This window comes from Bubalus kerabau, chromosome 4 (assembly GCF_029407905.1).
Source record: "Bubalus kerabau isolate K-KA32 ecotype Philippines breed swamp buffalo chromosome 4, PCC_UOA_SB_1v2, whole genome shotgun sequence".
Classification (NCBI taxonomy): domain Eukaryota; kingdom Metazoa; phylum Chordata; class Mammalia; order Artiodactyla; family Bovidae; genus Bubalus; species Bubalus kerabau.
Genome location: NC_073627.1, coordinates 52,369,461 through 52,392,612, shown reverse-complemented (window position 1 = coordinate 52,392,612; position 23,152 = coordinate 52,369,461). Strand labels below are relative to the sequence as shown.

General features: G+C 38.0%; 1 protein-coding gene across 1 annotated transcript in view; it reads right to left on the bottom strand.

Annotated features, from left to right (window-relative positions):
• Positions 1 to 23,152, bottom strand: part of BCAS3 (BCAS3 microtubule associated cell migration factor) — a 589,753-nt gene that overhangs the window by 396,192 nt on the left and 170,409 nt on the right. The window contains exon 14 of the mRNA XM_055579668.1: positions 21,131 to 21,224. Within this exon, the coding sequence (XP_055435643.1) occupies positions 21,131 to 21,224 (94 nt within the window). The remainder of the gene's footprint in view (positions 1 to 21,130; positions 21,225 to 23,152) is intronic.

Here is a 23,152-nt window from a genome sequence, read left to right as displayed (position 1 = left end):
CCTAAAAATTATTAGTTTGTAATTTGCAAACATCCTAACACCTTTATTTAAATAATTACTTTCTTCCTTTCACTTTACATAACATGAAATTGTTACCGTTTGAAGATATCTTTGGCCATATCCAACGGCCACATCCAAAGGCCATAACCAAGATAGAAAACATGTGAAAAAATTCACTTCTATTTGCAGTCCAATCCCTCCCCATCACCTGGCCCCAGCAACCACTGATTGACTTTCTGTCATTACAAATTAACGGTCGAATTAATGGTAAAGAATCTGCCAGCCAACACAGGAGATGCAGGTTTGATTCCTGGGTCAGGAAGATCCCCTGGAGGAGGAACTGTGATGTTGGAGAAGACTCTTGAGAGTCCCTGGGACTGCAAGGAGATCAAACCAGTCAATCCTAAAGAAAATCAACCCTGAATATTCACTGGAAGGACTGACGCTGAAGCTCCAATACTTTGACCACCTGATGCGAAGAACTGACTCACTAGAAAAGACCCTGATGCTGGGAAAGACTGAAGGCAGGAGGAGAAGGGGACAATAGAGGATGAGATGGTTGGATAACATCACCAACTCGATGGACATGAGTTTGAGCAAGCTCTGGGAGATAGTAAAGGACACGGAAACCTGCTGTGTCCATGGAGTCGCAAAGAGTCAGACACGACTGAGCGACTGAACTGAGCTAAGGCACATTTAATTTGATAAGAAACTGAGAAAATGTTTTTCCAAGCCGGCGGTATCATTTTACTTTCTCATGAACTCCATAATTTTGCAACATTTGGTGTTGCTGATATTCTTAAATTTAATCACCTCAGTGAGTACTTTGTGGGCTTCTTATGGTTTAAAAATGCTATGCTCCTTGGTGATCAGTGATGCTGGGTGCTAAACAGTTACTTGCATATTTCCTTGACTTTACTGTTCAAATCCTTTGCTTATTTTAAATTGTTTTGTCTTCATTTTATATACATTAAAATTATATTTTATTATAAAAATATTCGGAGAAGGCAATGGCACCCCACTCCAGTACTCTTGCCTGGAAAATCCCATGGACAGAGGAAGCTGGTAGGCTGCAGTCCATGGGGTTGCTAGGAGTCAGACACGACTGAGCGACTTCACTTTCACTTTTCACTTTGATGCATTGGAGAAGGATATGGCAACCCACTCCAGTGTTCTTGCCTGGAGAATCCCAGGGACGGGGGAGCCTGGGGGGCTGCCGTCTCTGGGGTCGCACAGAGTTGGACACGACTGAAGTGACTTAGCAGCAGCATAAAAATATTAAAATATATATACGTGTGTGTATATATATGTATATATATATCAGATATATACTCATGGCTTATATATCCCAGTTCATTTGCTTAACCGTAAGTTTCCAAGTAATGAAGACCAATCTGATGGTTTGTTTTTTGGTGTCCTATCTAAGAAATCGTCCTCTATGCCTCCTGGGTTACAATGATAGAATCTTTACATTTTCTTTTTGAAGGTTTATATTATTAGGTTTTAAATTAAGTGTATGATTGATTTTGAGTTAAATTTTTGTCTATGCTGTTAAGGAAAAGTTTTGCTGTTGTTCAGTAGCTAACTTGTATCTAACTCTTCATGACCCCATGGAGCATACCAGGCTCCTCAGTCCTTCAACATCTCCCAGAGTTTGCTCAAATTCATGTCCAGAGTCAGTGATGCTATCCAACCATCTCCTCCTCTGCCACCCTCTTCTCCACCTGCCTTCAATCATTCCCAGTATTAAGCTCGTTTCCAATGAGTCAGCTCTTCGTATCAGGTGGCCAAAGTACTGGAGTTTCAGCTTTAGCATAAGTCTTTCCAATGATATTCAGGGTTGATTTCTTTTAGGGTTGACTCATTTGATCTCCTTTTGTCCAAGGGTCTTCTCCAGCACCACAATTAAAAACCATCAATTCTTCAGCACTCAGGCTTCTTCATGGGCCATTTCTCACATCCATACATGATTACTGGAGGAAACCAGTTTACTTTTCACCAAATGGATATTCCAGTTGTTCTAGGACCATCTGTTGAGAAAATCACGCTATGCCTATAGTGAATTACTTAACACTTTGGTCAAAAATCAAATCATCATAAGAGTTTGATCAATTCCTGGATTCTATTCCATCCATCTATGACTGTATTTACCCAAAACCATCCTTTCTACATTACTAAATACTTATTTTAAAAAGTATATATTTAAGTAAGTCAGAAATTTAGGTAGAGTCAGTTTTTTAAATTTATTCATCTTTTTCAAGATTGATTTGACTATTTTACTTTATATCCTTTGAATCTCCATATAATTTTAGAATAAGCTTCTGTTGATTATTTCTGGTTTAAACATTCACTTTTAATAAAGCTAACTAATAGTGAACAATATTAACACAAAACACTAATAGGATATCAAAGCACAAAAGGGATAAAATATCTTTATGAAAATGTGGTTTTCTCTCATAACTAAATATATGATTTTTCTTATCATATAATATTATAATCATCACAACATAGAGGTCACTAGGATGGCAAAAATGTACAATTTTTAGATAAACTAGTTATCTTGGGGACATTATTTTGTACCAATACAATGCTATTGTCCTGCTGCTGCTAAGTCGCTTCAGGCATGTCCAACTCTGTGCGACCCCATAGATGGCAGCCGACCAGGCTCCCCCGTCCCTGGGAATCTCCAGGCAAGAACACTGGAGTGGGTTGCCATTTCCTTCTCCAATGCATCAAAGTGAAAAGTGAAAGTGAAGTTGCTCAGTCATGTCCGACTCTTCGGGACCCCATGGACTGCAGCCCACCAGGCTCCTCCGTCCATGGGATTTTCCAGACAAGAGTACTGGAGTGGGGTGCCATCACCTTCTCTGTGCTATTGTCCTATACAGATACAAATACACAAACACAAAAGCAGTACTAACTTAATGTCACAGACAATCATTGCCACAAGTTCATAATAAAATACAATTTGAATGAAGGTTAACAGGAATTTGGTAGATCAGTCTGCTTAGAAGACATATTTTACATATTAAAATTGTAAGATTTAATTTGAAAGGTAAATTTGGAAATTTAGGAATTTCCAAAGGAATGCCATTTGATGTACTTCAGAGATGCATGAAAACAGAAACTTTAAATTTTCTGGATGGAACGTATACAGAGGTAGATACATGTGTATGTATGTGTGTGTAGAAATTCACCAAGCTATACACTTAAGATCAGTAGACACAATCTGTATCATATAATTACATCTCAAGAAAAATGAAGATGAACCAAAACAATAACAAGGATGAGGGAACAAGATAATTTTTATGGCTTTATCTAGAGTGAAAGAAGAGATGATAAGATGGTAAATAGAGCAGTTAGAAAGTTAAAACTCTACCCCTACAAGTAGAAAAAAGACACATCAAAAAAACATAGCAGTCACAGAGGGATGTATACAAAATGACAATACATAGTAGTAAGGAGTCAAGAAAGAGGTCTACAAGTCTCAGATGTGCAACTTGGCCAAATGATGGTCAAAGCACCATTACTCATGAATTCCACTTTGCAGACACAAAAATACAACAGATTTAGTTCAGAATTCTAGCAGGGGAGATCAGAAACTATGTAATGCGTAACAATTAGATGGAAGATAAAACTGGGTCATCACTTAGCACTTTCACTTTAGGAATATTTGCAAATGTAGCAAATATTTTTATTAGCCCATCAGAAAGATATGATTTGAAAAGAAAGACTAACAACAATAACAAGAATAATCAAAATCTTCCCATGAAATAATCAAAGGTATGGCATGGGATTGGGGGAAATCTAGTCTATTTTTTATTTAATAATAATATTATTTCTTCTATGCTGTTGGTAAGACTTTGTTTAGATTATATATATTAAGTTTGAGTAGACTGCTGTTTCTATGTTTTCTTTTTCATCTGCCATTCCTAAATCCATTCCCCACTGCCATCCTTTTCCCACCATAAATACACATCATATTGAATTTAATATATGTTCTTTGAATATATTTATCCTTGAAAATTTTTAAGAGTACTGTTCAAACTATTAAAAAATATATATATATATATAATATGTATAGATAGAGTGTTAGTCACTCAGTCATGTCCAACTCTGTGTGACTTCATGGACTGTAGGCCGCCAAACTCTTCTGTCCATGGGATTCTCCAGCCAAGAATACTGGAGTAGGTTGCCATTCCCTTCTCCGGAAGACTTTCCCAACCTAGGAATCAAACCCCAGTATCCTGAATTGCAGGCAGACTCTTTACCGTCTGAGCCACCAGGGAAGCCTCCAATATGTATATACATATATTTAATATATGGCAAGAATATAGACCAATCTGAACGAGGAAACTGAAACAAGCCTGAAGCTGGAGAAGGGCCAGAGTATACGAGCAGAGTGGAAAGGAGAAGGGACAACGATAGTCAAGGCTTAACCGTTTTAAAGTTGTCCTGATAAGCAAAAGTTCAATTCAGCCTTGGCTACTTCACCTGTATCTACTTGGTCATAGACATCCTTTTTTACCTTTTTCAAAATTTAATACCGGATCTAATAGAATACTTGCAGCTGCAGTGTTATGGGCATTTATATTTACCTCACATTTTTGCATGGTAGGTATGCCACTGTACATATTCACATCTTTCATTAATCCATTCAGCATTAACTGAGTACCTTTGCTATGGCCACTGCTTGTATTCACATCTTTCGTTGGCTCCTTCAGTATTAACTGCGCCACTGTATATATTCACATCTTTTTCATTAGCATGAAAGATGCCATTGTACGTATTCGGTGTCTTCATCTCTCACTAGTTCATTCAGTATTAACTGAGCACCTTTGCTGTGGCAGTGGTGATAGCAAAGGAGCAGGGTTCCTTCTTATTGATGGACATTCAAGATCCAGGGCTGCATTAGGACTTTCACATACCCTGGACTTTTTTGCCTTCATTGACCCCCTCTTCCATGAAAAAACTATTTTATGACTATAGTTGCTGGTTTAAATGTATATTATGGATATTAAGGCATTCCATTAAAACTTTATATATATATTTGCATTTTAAAGGAATTAAACATTTTGGTGGGGCCCTAAAATGACTGTGGGCATGTTGCCTACTGTACTTTATGGCAAATCACACCTGAAAAATTCCCTCTGACTCTCATATATAAGCCCAGTGCCACAATGAATGTAGAGCGAACACAACAAATTCTTCAAGGAGTAACTCATTACGTGAGTAAAAGATATCACTTTACAAGATGAAAAAACAAGAGAGTAACCACAGACTTCTAATGGAAATATCCCCACGACAGGGTCGGGGAGGAGGCAATAAACTCTTCCAGCTGCCTTTGCGCTGCTAGTGACACAGCGTGCGTGACTGACACTAAGACACACAGAACCGTCAGGGGAGAGGAAAACCTAAAGCCACCTGATTCTACAAACTGAGAAGACCTTGTAAACGTTAGCAAAAATCAAGACAAGGTATTTTTCTGACCACTTGCTATGATCAATCTGGAAAACTGCAAAAAACAAACAAACAAAAATCCAACTGTTTAAATGATTAACCCAAGACCACCAGCACCTTTCAATATACAGCATTTAAATAACCAGAAAAATGCCAAGTCTGTTAAAGATGCAGCCAAGCATTCAGAGGGGTTCATGTTTAATCTACTTTACTAGAGACCCAACATCCATTTTCCTCTTATTAATGGATGGAAAAGCAATTTCCCTGCCAAGGAAGGGTAATTATTTAAGACGTGGATGTGTTGCCCTTCACAGCTCTAGGCTACTCAGCTGGCAGAAGTAACGCCTCTGGAAAGCAGATCAATTATTTACTGAATTAAAGACAACAGGTCTGTGTGAGAAACATCAGACCACACTGCAGAGAGCTGAGAATTTCTTCCTTATGTTTCTAATATCTAATCTAATTAATTAAAAAATACATATCTTCTTTGATGTCAAATATCATGAAACTAATAATATTCCCATCTAGTGTACCAAGTCACAAAAATGTAGTTTCCACAAGATACTTTTAATTTCAATATTAATCACATGTGATATGCACCTGCATTTAATATAATTTGCATCATGGAACAATCCCACAATTGAGGGAGGGATACAATTTTTGTTCAAATCAGAGACTGGAAAAGTTGGCTTTATTCACAAACAACTAAGTACATTAAATTAATACCTTAACATGGCCCTGATTATGCTGTTGTTCACTTGCTCAGTTGTGTCCGACTCTTTGCGACCCATGGATTGCAGCATGTCAGACTTCCCTGTCCTTTACTATCTCACTCAGTTTATTCAAATTTCAAACCACTGAGTCTGTGATGCCAGCCAGCCATCTCATCCTCTATTGCCCCCTTCTCCTCCTGCCCTCAATCTTTCCCAGCATCAAGGTCTTTTGTAATGAGTCAGCTCTTTGCCTCAGGTGACCAAAGTATTGCAGCTTCAGTAACACTCCTTATAATTAATATTTAGGACTGATTTCCTTTAGGATTGACTGGCTTGATCTCCTCACTGTCCAAGGGACTCTCAAGAGTCTTCTCCAACACCACAGTTCAAGAGCATCAATTTTTTGATGCTCAGCTTTCCTTATGGGCCAACTCTCACATCCATCCGTGACTACTGGAAAAACCATAGCTTTGACTAGACGGACCTTTGTTGGCAAAGTAATGTCTCTTTTTATTTATTTATTTATTTATTTTAATGTCTCTTTTTAATACACTGTCTAGATTTGTCATAACTTTTCATCCAAGAAGCAAGTGTCTTTTAATTTCATGGCTGCAGTCACCATCTGCAGTGATTCTGGAGCCCTAGAAAATAGAGTCTGCTACTGTTTTTACTTTTTCCCCATCTATTTGCCATGAAATGATGGGACTGGATGCCATGATCTTATTTTTCTGAAAGTTGAGTTTTAAGCCAGCTTTATCACTCTCCTTTTTCACCTCATCAAGAGGTTCTTTAGTTCCTCTTCGCTTTCTGCCACTAGAGTCGTACCATCTGCTTATCTGAGGTTGCTGATATTTCTCCCGGCAATCTTGATTCCAGCGTGTGCTTCATCAGCCCAGCATTTCTCATGATGTACTCTGCATTGAAGTTAAATAAGCAGGGTGACAATATACAGCCTTGATGAACTCCTTTCTCAATTTTTAGCCAGTCGGTTGTTTCACATCCGGTTCTGTTACTTCTTGACCTGCATACAGGTTTCTCAGCAGGCAGGTAAGGTGGTCTGGTATTCCCATCTCTCTAAGAATTTTCCAGTTTGTTGTGATCCATACAGTCAAAGGCTTTAGCGTAGTCAATGAAGCAGAAGCAGATGTTTTTCTGGAATTCCTTGCTTTTTCTATAATCTGTTGGATGTTGGTGAGCCAATGGATATTCCTCTGCTTTTTTAAGTCCAGCTTGTACATATCAAAGTTGTCAGTTCACATACTGCTGAAGCCTAGCTTGAAGGAGTTGGAGCACTATCTTGTTAGCATGTGAAATGAGCAGTTTGACCATTCTTCAGCATTAGCCTTCTTTGAGATTGCAATAAAAACTGACCTTTTCCAGTCCTGTAGCCACTGTTGAGTTTTCCAAATTTGCTGGCATATTGAGTGGAGCACTTAATAGCCTCATTTTTCAGGATTTTAAATAGCTCAGCTGGAATTCCATCACCTCCACTAGGTTTGTTCACAGTAATGCTTCCTAATTCCCAACTGACGTCACACTCCAGGATGACTAGTTGAGTGACCACACCATTGTGGTTATCCAGGTGATTAAGACCCCTGTTGTACAGTTCTTCTGTGTCTTCTTGCCACCTCTTCTTAATCTCTTCAGCTTCTGTTAGGTCCTTGCCATTTCTGTCCTTTATTGTGCCCATTTTTGCATGAAATGCTCCTTTGGTATCTCAAATTTTCTTGAAGAGATCTCTAGTCTTTCCCATTCTATTGTTTTCCTCTATTTCTTTGCACTATTCACCTAAGAAGGCTTTCTTATCTCTCCTTGCTAGTCTCTTGACCTTTACATACAGTTAGTTGGGTATATTTTTCCCTTTCTCCTTTGCCTTTCAGTTCTCTTCTTTTCTCAGCTATCTGCAAGGCCTCCTCAGACAACTACTTTGCCTTCTTTCATTTCTTTTCCTTTGAGATGATTTTGGTCACCGCCTCCTGTACCTAGTGGCTCAGACTATAATAACAATCTGCCTGTACGAGGGGACCCAGGTTTGATTCCTGGGTCAGGAAAATACCCTGGAAAAGGAAATGGTTACCTACTCCAGTATCCTTAACTAGAGAAGTTCATGGACAGTGAAGCTGGTGGGCTACAATCCATGGGGTCCCAAAGAGTCAAACACCACTGAGCAACTAACACTTCTAAGATTATAAAGACAGATAAGACAACTAATTAATGTAACTACTCAATGTACACTTACTATCAACTATGTGAAAATTACCAGGCTAATAATATCTGGGAACAAAATAAAAGCATAATAGCAAGTAGAGATAAGAAAGCTTTCCTCAGTGATCAATGCAAAGAAATAAGAGGAAAACAACAGAATGGGAAAGACTAGAGATCTCTTCAAGAATCAGAGATACCAAGGAAAAATGTCAAGCAAAGATGGGCTCAATAAAGAACAGAAATGATAAGGATATAACAGAAGCAGAAGATATTAAGAAGAGGTGGCAAGAATACACAGAAGAACTATACCAAAAATATCTTCACGACCCAGATAATCATGATGGTGTGATCACTCACCTAGAGCCAGACATCCTGTAAGGTGAAGTCAAGTGGGCCTTAGGAAGCATCACTATGAACAAACCTAGTGGATATGATGGAATTCCAGTTGAGCTATTTCTAATCCTGAAAGATGATGCTGTGAAAGTGTTGCACTCAATATGCCAAAAATTTTGGAAAACTCAGCAGTGGCCACAGGAATGGAAAAGGTCAGTTTTCATTCCAATCCAAAAAAGGCAATGCCAAAGAATGCTCAAACTACCACACAAATGCACTCATCTCACACGCTAGCAAAGTAATGCTCAAAATTCTCCAAGCCAGGCTTCAGCAATATGTGAATTGTGAACTTCCAAATGTTCAAGCTGGTTTTAGAAAAGCCAGAGGAACCAGAGATCAAATTGCCAACATCCTCTGGATCATCAAAAAGGCAAGAGAGTTCCAGAAAAACATCTATTTCTGCTTTATTGACTATGCCAAAGCCTTTGATTGTGTGCATCACAATAAACTGTAGAAAATTCTGAACGAGATGGGAATATCAGACCACCTTACCTGCCTCTTGAGAAATCTGTATGCAGATCAGGAAGCAACAGTTAGACCTGGACATGGAACAACAGATGGGTTCCAAATAGAAAAAGGAGTACGTCAAGGCTGTATATTGTCACCCTGCTTATTTAACTTATATGCAGAGTACATCATGAGAAACACTGGGCTGAAAGAAGCACAAGCTGGAATCAAGATTGCCAGGAGAAATATCAATAACCCAGATATGCAGATAACACCACCCTTATGGCAAAAAGTGAAGAACTAAAGAGCCTCTTGATGAAAGTGAAAGAGGAGAGTGAAAAAGGTGGCTTAAAGCTCAACATTCAGAAGACAAAGATCATGGCATCCGGTCCCATCACTTCATGGCAAATAGATGGGGAAACAGTGGAAACAGTGGCTGACTTTATTTTTCTGGGCTCCAAAATCACTGCAGATGGTGACTGCAGCCATGAAATAAAAAGACACTTACTCCTTGGAAGGAAAATTATGACCAACCTAGACAGCATATTAAAAAGCAGAGACATTACTTTGTCAACAAAGGTCCATCTAGTCAAGGCTATGGTTTTTCCAGTGGTCATGCATGGATGTGAGAGTTGGACTATAAAGTAAGCTGAGCGCCGAAGAACTGATGTTTTTGAACTGTGGTGTTGGAAAAGACTCTTGAGAGTCCCTTGGACTGCAGGAGATCCAACCAGTCCATACTAAAGGAAATCAGTCCCGGGTGTTCATTGGTAGGACTGATTTTGAAGCTGAAACTCCAATCCTTTGGCCACCTGATGCAAAGAGCTGACTCATTTGAAAAGATCCTGATGCTGGCAAAGATTGAGGGTAGGAGGAGAAGGGGATGACAGAGGATGAGATGGTTGGATGGCCTCACCAACTCAATGGACATGGGTTTGGATGCACTCCAGGAGTTGGTGATGGACAGGGAGGCCTGGCGTGCTACGGTTCATGGGGTCACAAAGAGTCGAACACGACTGAACTGAACAGAAAACATGTTGAAAGGATACTCTGAAGTGAAGTTGCTCAGTCATGTCCGACTCTTTGCAACGCCATGGACTGTAGCCTACCAGGCTCCTCCGTCCATGGAATTTTCCAGGCAAGAGTACTGGAGTGGGTTGCCATTTCCTTCTCCAGGGGATCTTCCTGACTGAGGGATCGAACCCTGGTCTTCCGCATTGCAGGCAGACGCTTTACCATCTGAGCCACCAGGGAATTAGGGGAATTATTAGCCAATTCTAAATTCATATCGCCAGGATGGCTCAAGTCACTCCTTGTTCAGGGATCAGAAGATCTATCTCCTGTCTGTTTTGGAGTACTATCTCTACCAAGCTGTGTTGGCTCTTTAGAGATATCTTGAGAAATCTTATTCCCAGAAACCAGATTTTGGGGGTGTTCATTAGAATGGCACTCATTGGTCCTTAATAGGTATCTGAGACCTCCCAGGGGCTCACAGGTGTATTGAATGTCCTCTTCTGTTTTCTTCCGTAGCTTGACTCGTGAGTAGTGAATCCAGGAGTCATGTCCTGGTACCTTGACTGCTGTGGGGGTAGAAAGTATTACAGGGTAGGGGCCCTTCCATGTGGGCTGGAGTTGAGCCTTTGGGGACTCATCTTTCCAGACTTTTTAATTAGGACTTGAGTCACTGGAGCATATAGTGGTGACTCCTTAGAATATTTTGGGTCCTGGTTCATACTCCACAAGCGTATATCCTGTTGGAACTGTCCAATGGCCATGGTATAAGACTGGAGGGTCTGAACCTCTGGATCTAGGAAGAGGTCACTGACATAAACAAAAGGTCTCCCATAACATCTCATAAGGACTAAGACCAACCTGTTCTTTGTGGGCAATACAGATGCGGAGGAGAGCTATTAGTAAAGCCTCCTTCCATCCTGGGAGGTCTCCTGGGTTATCTTTTTTATCACTGATTTTAAGAACTGGATACTCTAGATAGAGTATAAATCAATTAAAAACTAGGATGAGGGAGGTTAACAACAAAGAAAACAACAGTTAATATTTATTAAGGTTTCACTATATTTTAGGTATTGTTTTAGATGACAGTACAGCCCTCATTTTATTGATGAGGAAACGAAAGTACTGGGAGTGATCCAAGCAGATTAAGTAACTTGCCCTATTAAGTAGCCAGGTGAAGGGGGGACATGATATCTTACATAGGGTCAGGTAAGTTTTCCCAAAATGATACTTAAGATGGGACTCAAGAGACACTAGGGCTTCCTTGGTGGCTCAGACAGTAAAGAAACTACCTGTTATGCGGGGGAACCCGGATAGGATCCCTGGGTTGGGAAGATGCCCTGGAGAAGGGAATGGCTACCCACTCCAGTATTCTTGCCTGGGAAATCCCATGGACAGAGGAGCCTAGTGGCTCCTTTGCAACCCCAAAGAGTCAGACACAACTGAGCAAATAACACTTTCAAGAGATAAACAAGAGGCATAGAAATGAACATTCCAGGCAGAGGTAAAATGATGTAACATGTTTAAGGAGCTGAAAAATAACTAGAATGGCTAAATATGGGAGGAAACATGTCGATCAAGTTGAAGTGGTAAGCTTGTGCCATGCTGTAATACTTTTAGACAATACACTCAATAATAAAAAGGTTGTTGAAAGATGTTTGTATCATTAACATTTCTTATAAAATATTTGAATATCTTAAAATGGAAGTAAACATGGAACATGATACAACAATCATAGTTGAACCTAATAACCCAGAATTGGGCTGGGATTAAATAAGACTTTTTAAAAACAAGAGTAACTGAATGATTCTCATACATATGGTTATAGAATAAATGTCTGTAGAGCCCCTAAATTCCTATAATGAAATGCCAGAAACCTACTGGGGTTATATGTGGAGTTGGGGGCGGGAGCTATACGTGAAGTGGGTGTGGGAGGGTGGTGTATCTATGGAAGTAATTAAGTTTACATGAGGTCATATGGGTGAAGCCCTGATGTGAGAGTATTAGTGTCCTCATAAGAAGAGACAGCACAGAGATAGCTTTCTTTCTCTCTCTCCCTGCTCCCTTGTATCAAGGAAAGGCCATGTGAGGACACGTTAAGAAGGTGGCCATTCGTTAGTGATGAAGAAACACCTCAGGAGAAACCATCAGCCAAACCTTGATCCTGGTCTTCCAGCTTCAAACACTGTGAGGAAAGAGATTTCTGTTATTTAAGCAACCGAGTCAATGGTACTGCCTTCTGGCAGCCTGAGCTAATACATGTTCACAGGTTATTGTCTAAACCACGTATCATAGAAAGCATTTTACATGCTCAAATGACCACTAAATAGTCTTTTGGGCTGGACTTATAAAATCAAAAGAGGCTGTTGTTCTTGCTCTATGAGAAACTGATGAAAAAACAAATCAAAGTTATAAAAAATACTATTAAAAACTAAGTTCAATACAAAGCAATTAAAAGTAGCTGCTCTCACATTGAGCAGAACAGAAGAAGGAAAAAGAGTTCAAACAGGTGAGGGTAAGGACAACTCAGTAACCCTTTAAATAATTTTCATTGGCTCCATTTGAGCTGATGTAACAAATCAGAACACTGCCCCCACAAAAATACAACTCTGTACCCAATTAATCAAGAGGGATAAGATTAATAATGCCAAAAGCTGTGAACAAAGAGAGCTGACAATAGCTGAAAGAAGAAATAACCATCAAACTAAACTATCAAATCTAGTTGAAATAGTCCTCAAAATTATGGGCAAAATACAGATGCTGACAGAAAATGCTAAAAGAAGTCATCTTCATCACAGAAACCAGAAACAGCCAATGGAAGTGTGTTACTTAGTAAAGTGCAAAAGTAATTCAAAGGAAGAAGGATAATATCTTGGGAAAAATGATGAAGTAGCAAAAACAGGGACCAACCATGACCTAAACCTGATACATTATACATTAAAAATAACACAAAAATATTTAAATTATAAATTTAAATATAAATGTGAAACTAACATCCTGTTAGAAAATTACATAGGAGAAAATCCTTGCATCCCACCCAGACTGGTGACCATTTCTTAGACATGAACACAAAAATACAACTAAAAAAATTTTTTTAATGTATTTGACAAAAAGCTAAGAAGTTTGCTCTGCAAAAGACCCTATTAAAAAGATAAAAGGAAAAACTTCTCTCTGGGAAAAAAGATTTCCACATCACATATGTTAGAGAGGATCCATAAAATAGAAAATGATGAGATAACCAAATGCTGGCAGAGAATGAGGATGCAGAGAAACCATGTCTAGAGGATTAAAGGGAAGTTTGAGAAGAATGTCTCACCAAGTAGGGGACATCAATAGACAGATAACATTATAAAAATAAACAAACACAAATCTGGAGTTGAAAAGTATAGTAACTGAAATGAAAAATTCGATAAAGGGGCCCAAACAGAAAATTTAAATGGCAGGAAAAAATCAACTGAAATTATCCAGAATGAGAGGAGGAAAAAAAAAATGAAGAAAAATGAACAGAGCCTTTGAGATCTGTGGGAGGTAAGTCTACGGGAGTCCCAGAAGGAAAGAAGAGGGGGAAAGAGACAAAGAAACAACGACTGAGAGGTCCCAAATTTCATGAGAAACATTTAGGACAGTGAAACTTTTCTGTATGACGCTATAATGGTAGGTACATGTCAACAGTCATTTCTCAGAACCCGTAGAATATACACCACCAAGAGTGAGCCCTAATGTAAACTATAGACTTTGGTTGATAATAGTGTGTCAGGATGGGTTCATCACTTGTAAGAATAAGATCACTGTCAGGTGGAGGGTGGATAGTGTGGGAGACTGTATGTGTGTGGGTGTGGCACGCGGGCGGAGAGAGGGGGAAGGCAGAAATATGCGCGCGTTGTGTACTTTCCGTTCAATTTTGCTGTGGACCTAAAAGCGCTCTAAAAAAATAAAGCTTATTAATTAAAAAAATAAGTTCCCTAGAAAATGTTACTCATTGCATATCTAAATAATTGAAAGCAACAAACTTACACCACCCCTACTGAAGCTGCCCTGATCTAAGCACGAGGTCTCTCTGGCACTTCTAAACAAATCATAAATGTTGCCATTAAAATATTTGTTTTAATTCAGGACTCAGAGTCACAGCTAACAAACAAGAATGGGAAGGAGAAATTGAAAAACAAACTGAATACAGCTGCTGAACTAAAAGTTTCACAACTCTCTTTAATGGTATCCCTTAATTTCTTTTCTGAATAGGTTCCACACAAGGCCAAACTGCACGCCACCGAGTCAAGCAATCTACATTTTCTCCTTAATTTCCTTAGCAGTGTTTTTCCACCATGTAAATTGTTTTTAGAATTTCTTAGGAGTTGGACAACATTCCTGGTTTGATCCTGGATTTTGATATCCAGGACATTTCAGTAACTCTGTGATCTAAAGATAGCCTCTCTAAATAAAAATGTTTAACAGTGAGATATATACAGGTAAACTAGTTAGAGAAAATCAGATTTACAAACAAAAGACAGGCAATCAACTTTTCTTATATGTTTTGTTTCACTTACTTTTCTAAGTGAACTTCCCTATACTTTTCTAAGTAGTACCAACAAGTACTACTCTTGTTATTGGCCACAATGCAGACCCAAGGAGAAAATCTTTAACCAAATAGAGAATTACTGGAGTGTCAGTTAAAACTTGCTGAATATAAATAAATTTTGAAATATATTGGATCCATGTAAGGAAAAACTGGGGTGTTACTGGAGGATCTACAAGTTATATTTTGAAAGGGCCAATTTAATTTAAAAAAAAAAATGTGTGTGTGGCATGGGATTTAAGTTAGATGCCATTGTGCGTCCATGCTGAGTGTGCTAAGTCACTTCAGTCATTACAACTCTTTATAGAGAACTTAAATCTTGATAGAAAATACATTTGATCTCCCCAAAATATTTAAGTGTTACAAAAATAATTACAGGGAAAAACAGTAACTACTAAGGTATTTACAAATAGCAAAGAAGCCTCTTGACTCAAATATTTTGTACATATGAATGTCTCAGTCTGAGAGTGTTAGAATAAACCAAGAAATATGATACAGAAATTAAACAAGCAAAATAAAATGTCACCTAGTGATAGGAGCTGGATAATAGGTAGTCACAGCTGAGTCCAATGCCTTTCTCTGAGAAGCTGTTCAGCTACTGAATAGCTAAAACAAAATCAAGACTTTCAAATCATTGAGAATTGAATATTTTATACATACACTTGTTCATATTCAAGCAATAAAATTCATATTCTGAGCAGCAGAAATACTCAGAAATAAACAATAAATAATTAAGATGAATTGTAAGCAATGGCATGAAATCTGTGCCTATCAGCTTCTATAGAAGATCCTGTAAACCAATTTTCCGAGTGCTTGCTGAATTATGAACCCATCATTTCATTCAAACTTTAAGCAGATACAGAGCAGAAATGATGACACACTGAAAAATTGATCTTCCACATAATGACTGGCGAGCCCACTGTACACAGCCCTTGCTTCAAAATCTACGTCAGCCGTGCCATATTTTTCTTGCCTCATTCATTCAACAAATATTTATTTATTTACTAGGGACTGAATCATTATTTCCGAACCATCTTTTGGCTCCTGTTTAGAACTGGCTTTCTTTTGAAGAACTTTCCCCAAAAGCAAAATACCAAGTTAATATTCATCTCCTAGCATTCTGTCCTTGCTCCACAAAGGACTTGTCTTCCTTTTTTCTTTTTTTTGGAAGTCCCTATTCCACCAGCAGACTCCATGGGTAGGGACTGAACCAGGCACTGCGAATGAAGTCTAGCTTCCGATGTGTTTAGCTGAAACAAGGGAAAGCATAAATGGGCTCATAAACATTTTAGTGCCATGAAAATTTTCAGCAATATGATGAAGCCTAAGAACCTCTTTCTCAGAATAATATTTTTTAAAGGTAAAATACTTAGGGTTATTAAAATTGACATGCAGCAGAATATGTGATTTTTTATTAATAGTAATACATTAAAATACAGGCTCTGCCATGATTTTGAACCATTGCATTAATTAGAGAATTATATAAATAACATCAAAAAGATATGAAAATATCCATTATTTATATTACAAATTCACAAAAAAGCTAATATTTCAGTAGTTTATTGTACATATTGATAAGTGAAAGAATTTTCATTAAAGGTTAAAGAAAACAGGGCTTCCCTAGCAGCTTACACAGTAAAGATTTCGCCTGTAGTGCAGCAGACCTGGGTTGGATCCCTGGGCTGGGAAGATCTCCTAGAGAAGGGAATGGCCACCCACTCTAGTATTCTTGTCTGGAGAATGCCATGGACAGAGAAGCCTGGTGGGCTACAGTCCATGGGGTCACAAAAAGTCAGACATGACTGAGGGACTAACACTTTCACTTATCACTTTCACTAAAGAAAATAAAGATGTGATTTTTTTTCCTAAGTTCACATACTCTCTAAATATTCTCCGTGGACCTCACAGACCCAGGTTAAGAAGCTGTATTTTAGATTCAAGAAGAAATGTAAGAGATCCTAAAACTCATAAAATATCAAGGCTTCCCTGGTGGTCCAGTGGTTAAGAACTCACCTGCTAATGTAGGGAACATGGGTTTAATCCCTGGTCTGGGAAGACTCCACACACCAAGGGGCAACTATGCCTGTGTGCCACAATTACCGAGTCTTACCCTAGAGCCTGTGAGCCACAACTACTGAAGCCCACACGCCCCGGAGCCCGTCCTCCTCAACAAGAGAAGCCACCACAGTGAGAAGCCGCAACCACAACCAGAAGGGAGCCCTCACTCTCTGCAACTCAAGAAAGCATACACGCAGCAACAAACACACAGAGCAGCAAAATAAATAAATTTTTAAAAAATGTTGACAATTCTCATAAAATTCTCTTTCTTCCAAGAAATTATAGGATTCGGTGTGAGACTGAATAAAGATACAACAGTATAAAATGTCGATTTACATGTGTCGAAGCATTACATACCAGAGGAAAGATCAAAGAAATAATTGATATTGCACTTCATTAAAGTTAAATACTTTGATCTTTGAAAACCACTTCAAAAGAATGAGAAGACAAATCACAGACTCGGAGAAAATATTTACAAAACACATATCTGATACAGGACTGTCATCTAAAACATACAAAGAACACTTAAAACTGATCAATCAAAAAATCAACAAACCAATTTAAAAATGGACAAAAGATACAGACAGCTCAGTAAATAATATATACAGATGACAAACAAAGTATGATACAATAGAATATTATTCAATGCTAAAAAGAAATGAGCAATGTAGGCATGAAGAGACATGGGAGACTTGAAGGCATATTAGTAAGTGAAAGAAGCCAATGTTAAATGGCGAACTATGTAACATTCCAACTGTATGACATTCTGAAACTATGGAAAGAGAAGAAAGATCGGTGGTTGTCAGGACTTGAGAGAATGAGGAATGAACAGGCAGAGCAACAGGGACTTTGTTTGACTGTTCAAACTATTCTGTATAGCACTGCTGTGATGGGTTGCTGCTGCTGTCATTGTTTAGTCACTAAGTCATGTCCAGCTCTTTGCGACCCAATGGACTCCTGCCCACCAGGCTCCTCTGTCCGTATAATTCCCAGGTAAAACCAGTACTAGGGTGGGTTGCAATTTCCTTCTCCAGGCAATCTTCCCAACCCAGGGAGCGAACCCACGTCTCCTACATTGGTAGGCGGCTTCTTTACCACGGAGCCACCAGGGAAGTCCTTATAATGGTGGATACATGCCATTATCTATTTGTCAAAACCTTGAATGTATAAGACCAAGAGTGAATCCTAATGTAAAGTGGAACAGACAGGCTAGCAAAATAATATTTAAAGAAATTATTACTGCAAGATAAATTATACAGTTATACAATTAACATGCTGGGAACACAGCAAAGTACAGAACCTACTACACAGCACAGGGAATTACATTCAGTATCTTGTAACCTACACTAGAAGCTGAAAGAGAATATATATATTATACAACTGAGTCATTTTTCTGTGTACCTGACACACTGTAAATCAACTATACCTCAATAAAAAAAATAAAATTTTAAGTATAAACATAAACAACTTTAATCTTTCCATTAAAACATAAATTTGGGAGTTAAAACATAAATCAAGTGGCAAATGTAAACAAAACTATGAAATCACAGAAATTTATGGTCTTCTAGAACTGACTGCTACATGACAACAGAGGTAACTGCAATATCCTTTAAGTTATGTAAGTTGTTTTTATAACAATGGAGATTCACAGACAGGAAAAAATACAGCTTCAAATGTCTGAAGCATCCCAACTCTGGCCATATGAAACACATATTAACACAAAGGAGATCTGACATAACAGATCTGACATAACAGATGGACTATCAAAAGTGAGTCATACTGGTTACTCTAAGAAGAGTACTATAAGTGACATAACTTCCAGATTGTTTCTTCAAATTCAACTTAAATCCCACAACATTCAGAGCATTTCAATAAATCTGTCTTCATTAATTAAATCTATCCACTGACCAACAATTACTACAAAATCTTCCTCTATTGAAAATGAGTAATTAAGAGGAGGAAGATTACTCAAATACTTTTATTATCCTCTTATGATCATTCTTGATCTGAAGATGAAAAGAAGAAGGAGAAAGATGGGTCTTTCCATTAGTTTTAACTAATATTCTGCAGAATAAGAAATGGCAGTCTCCTCAGACCCACCAAGCAAGGAAAAGTCCACAAACTAATGAAGACTATTTAAGCTCTGAAAGCATCAGAGCAATTTTATCTTTTATTCATAATCAAAGTATTTTTGAAATAAGTCCACAGGATTTCACCACTGGAAGTATTAAACCAATTCCTAACTATGAAAATTGGTAATTAAAGAGGAAGCATTACATATTTACCCTGCCTTTTACATCCAGGAAAACTGTGGCTCATTTCTAGTTAATGAGAGAAAACTCTTTCTTTATACAGAGTTAACAGAAGTTAATCAATGCTGAAAATATGATAGAAAAACCACCATTCTATAGCCTTCAATGTATAATGACAAAACTATTTAGTAAAAACTTGTTTCAGAAATGAGACCAAGGGTTCCCTGCTGGTTCCATGGTAAAGAATCCACCTGACGATACAGGAGACACAGGTTCGATACCTGGTTTGGGAAGATCCCACGTGCCACAGAGCAACTAAGCCAGTGCACCACAACTATTGAGCCTGTGTTCCAGAGCCTGGGAATCGCAACTACTGAAGTCCACGTGCCCTAGAGCCCGTACTCTGCAACAAGAGAAGCCACTGCAATGAGAAACCCGCGCACCACACCTCGAGAGTAGCCCCTACCCACTGCAACTAAAGAAGAGCCTGTGCAGCAACGAAGGCTCAACACAGCCAAAAATTAAATAAATTACAAAAAAATAAATAAATAAAAAAGCAAGAAATGAGGCCAAAGTAACACTCTGCACTTGCTAATCTCCACAAGAGAATCTATTTTCAAAATGCAGACATTTGATGGTCACTAACTTACTCATGTGATTAAACGTAGTATTATAAATGACAAGACAGCCTGATATAATGTATCCCCTGCTAGGATGAAGTGATGCAGACAGCAATATGTAGGAAGTTTGAAAAAAATAATCTTCAGGCCTGAATGTATTTAAAAGCCTTTAAGGAAAAAAAGGAAAACATTATTATAAAGAAAATATACATGACAAACGCAGAATTTGGACAAGGTAACTAGTCTGGACATTGCAAGTTAGGGGGGAAAAAGTGAAAGCTATAAACTGGATTAAAAAGAGCTAAAGAGACATAAACTGGAGAAGGAAATGGCAACCCACTCCAGTATTCTTGCCTGGAAAATTCCATGGATGGAGGAGTCTGGTAGGCTACTGTCTGTGGGGTCACAAAGAGTCGGACACGACTGAGTGACTTCACTCACTCACTCACAAAGAGACATAAAACATAAGGAGTGAACTTTAATTAGATCTTGATTTGAATCAGTTAGAGAACTCATTTTTGAGACAGTTGGGAAATTTGAAATTATGACTTGGATTTTAGATAATACAATCTATTACTTTTCTGAATATAATATACTGCTGCTGCTAAGTCACTTCAGTCGTGTCCAACTCTGTGCGACCCCATAGATGGTAGCCCACCAGGCTCCGCCATCCCTGGGATTCTCCAGGCAAGAACACTGGAGTGGGTTGCCATTTCCTTCTCCAATGCATGAAAGTGAAAAGTGAAAGGGAAGTCGCTCAGTCGTGTCCGACTCTTAGCGACCCCATGGACTGCAGCCTACCAGGTCCTCCGTCCATGCGAGTTTCCAGGCAAGAGTACTGGAGTGGGGTGCCAGGGCCTTCTCCATATAATATACTATTTGGTTACAAAGTACAAGAAGGACCTTACTCTTAGAAAATGTATGCTTAATTTGTAGTTGGTAAAATGTCATCACATATGTAACTTACATTCAAACATTTCAGCAAAATACATACACACACATTATATAAAATGGGAAGACTTGTTTAATCAACATGACATCTGTCACTGTACTGTTTAAAAGGAACATGCAGTTACAAAGAAAATGCCATTCACATACATAAGTAGTTTTGAATATTAAAGTCCTTGCCTTATAACACAGAAATAAACGTAATTCAACAGCACTGTTTATGTACTATTCTACATCTACTATTTATCTTTACCACTCAATCACAACTTTACTCAGTAAAATTAACCTTTATAGGGTTTCTAAATTTTTATTATAAATTCATCCATTCAATAATCACTGAAAACTACTTACTGAGGTCATATACCCTAACACATATATTTCATATTTTCTATTTCCAAAAAATTGGATCGAAAACTCATAATATAAATAAGGGTGAGGGGAAGGACATACCACTTGTATTAAAAGCCATACAGCACACTGGTTTTTCATGAGCAGGGAAATGGGCCACGATGCCATCACTGTCCGAATCCTCGCTCACAAGCACCTTTACAGAAAGGAAGAAGGCAAATGGAAGTTAACCAATTACTGACCTTGAAGATACACAACACCACTACATCCCTGACCAAGTAACAGGCTTCCGCTACATTTGAAGATTATTCTTCATGATACAAGGTGAGAATGCCACTTCAGAAATTGGGAAAAGACGTAAATTGCCCCCAGTGAATCAATCACATAACCTCTAAACACAACTGGTTGACCTGACTGCAGATGACACTGATTTCTTGAAGCTTCAGTTCAGAAAAAATGAAAAGCCTAAAATCAGCTCTACACAGCTTTATCTAAAAATAGAAATAGGAGTTCTTATTGTGTTATGGCCTGCTGAAAAACTCTTGCCCATGACTGGAACAGAACAGCCAAAAAAAAAAAAAAACACCATAAGTTAAATACAAACAAACAGGCACATATATATATTTAGGGGAATGACCAAATATTTTATACTTAAAGTACAAACACTGTGGTCTTTAACCTCTAGTTTTTAGACGGACACAACACTTCTTTGAAAACACTACCAGTAGAACAGGCAGTTTGGTATGTCAAATTCATTCCCCTTCATTTTCTTATAAGCATACTGAAATACAATTTACATTCCATACAATCTGCCTATTGAGAGTGTACTATTCAATTATCCCTAGGGAAAAAAGTTTTAAAACAGCATGTATTCATTTTGCAAAGCAAGCAATTAGCTCAAGAAATTAAAACTTTTACATATCTAATGTTACAAAGGGAACGCCTACTATACCAATATTGGATCATGATATTCAAAGAATTTACCTGAAGCAATCCAGGAAGTAGTCCTACACTGGCAAGGTTAATTTTTCTTTTAGACTTAAAAAGGTTTACAGAGGTATCATTTACATAAAAACTACTTATTTTATGTTTACAATTCAATATTTTTATATAGTACTGTAACTGTTACAACAATCCATTTTATAGGAATGCCTTTTTTGTCATCCTTTTCCTATCTTAATTCCTATCTTAATTTCCTATCTTAATTTTCTTGCCTTATTGTTCTGGCTAGAACCTGCAATTCAGTCAAGCTGCAGACTGTCAAATTTTTGTCTACAGGTCTTGTTTTTATTACCACTATAACCATTTTTAAGTATTCAGTTCAGTACCGTTAAATATATTCACATTGTTAACAGATTTCTAGAACTCTTTCACCTTGCAAAACTTAAATTCTATACCCACTAAACACTAAGTCTTCTTTTTCCCTCCTCCCACCCTTAGTGACCACCTTTCAACTTTGTTTTTATGCTTTGACTATTTTAGAAATTCAAAATAAAAGGAAGAATTTAGTGTTTGTACTTTTGTGACTGGCTTATTTCCCTTAGCACAATGGCCTCAAAGTTTATCAACACCGTAACATGTGAAAAGATTTCCTTCTTTTTAAAGGTTGTGTAATGTTATTACACTGTGTGCATGTGTGTGTGTGTGTGTGTGTACGCGCGTGTGTGTGTATACATTTCTCTTTATCCATTTACCTGGTGGTGGACATCTGGATAGCTTCTACCTCCTGGGTACTGTGAATAATGCTACAATGAACATGGGTGTGTAAATATCGCTTCAAGATCCTGCTTTCAATTATTTTGCATATAAAGGCAGAAGTAGGATGACTGGATCACATAGTAACTCTATTTTCAATTTTTATAGAAATTTTCATGCTGATTTCCATAATGGCTATATCATTGTGTATTCCCACCAAAAGTTCCCAAGGGTGCCAACTTTTCCCCATGTTTGACAACAGTTATTTTCTGTTCTGTTAATAGTGGTCATCACCTGATAGGCGGGAGGTGATACTTCACTATGGTTTTGATTCACTAATGATTAGTGATTCTGAGCATTTCTTCATATGTTTATTAGACATGCCTACATCTTCTTTGGAGAAGTGTCTTGATTCAAGTCCTATGCTCA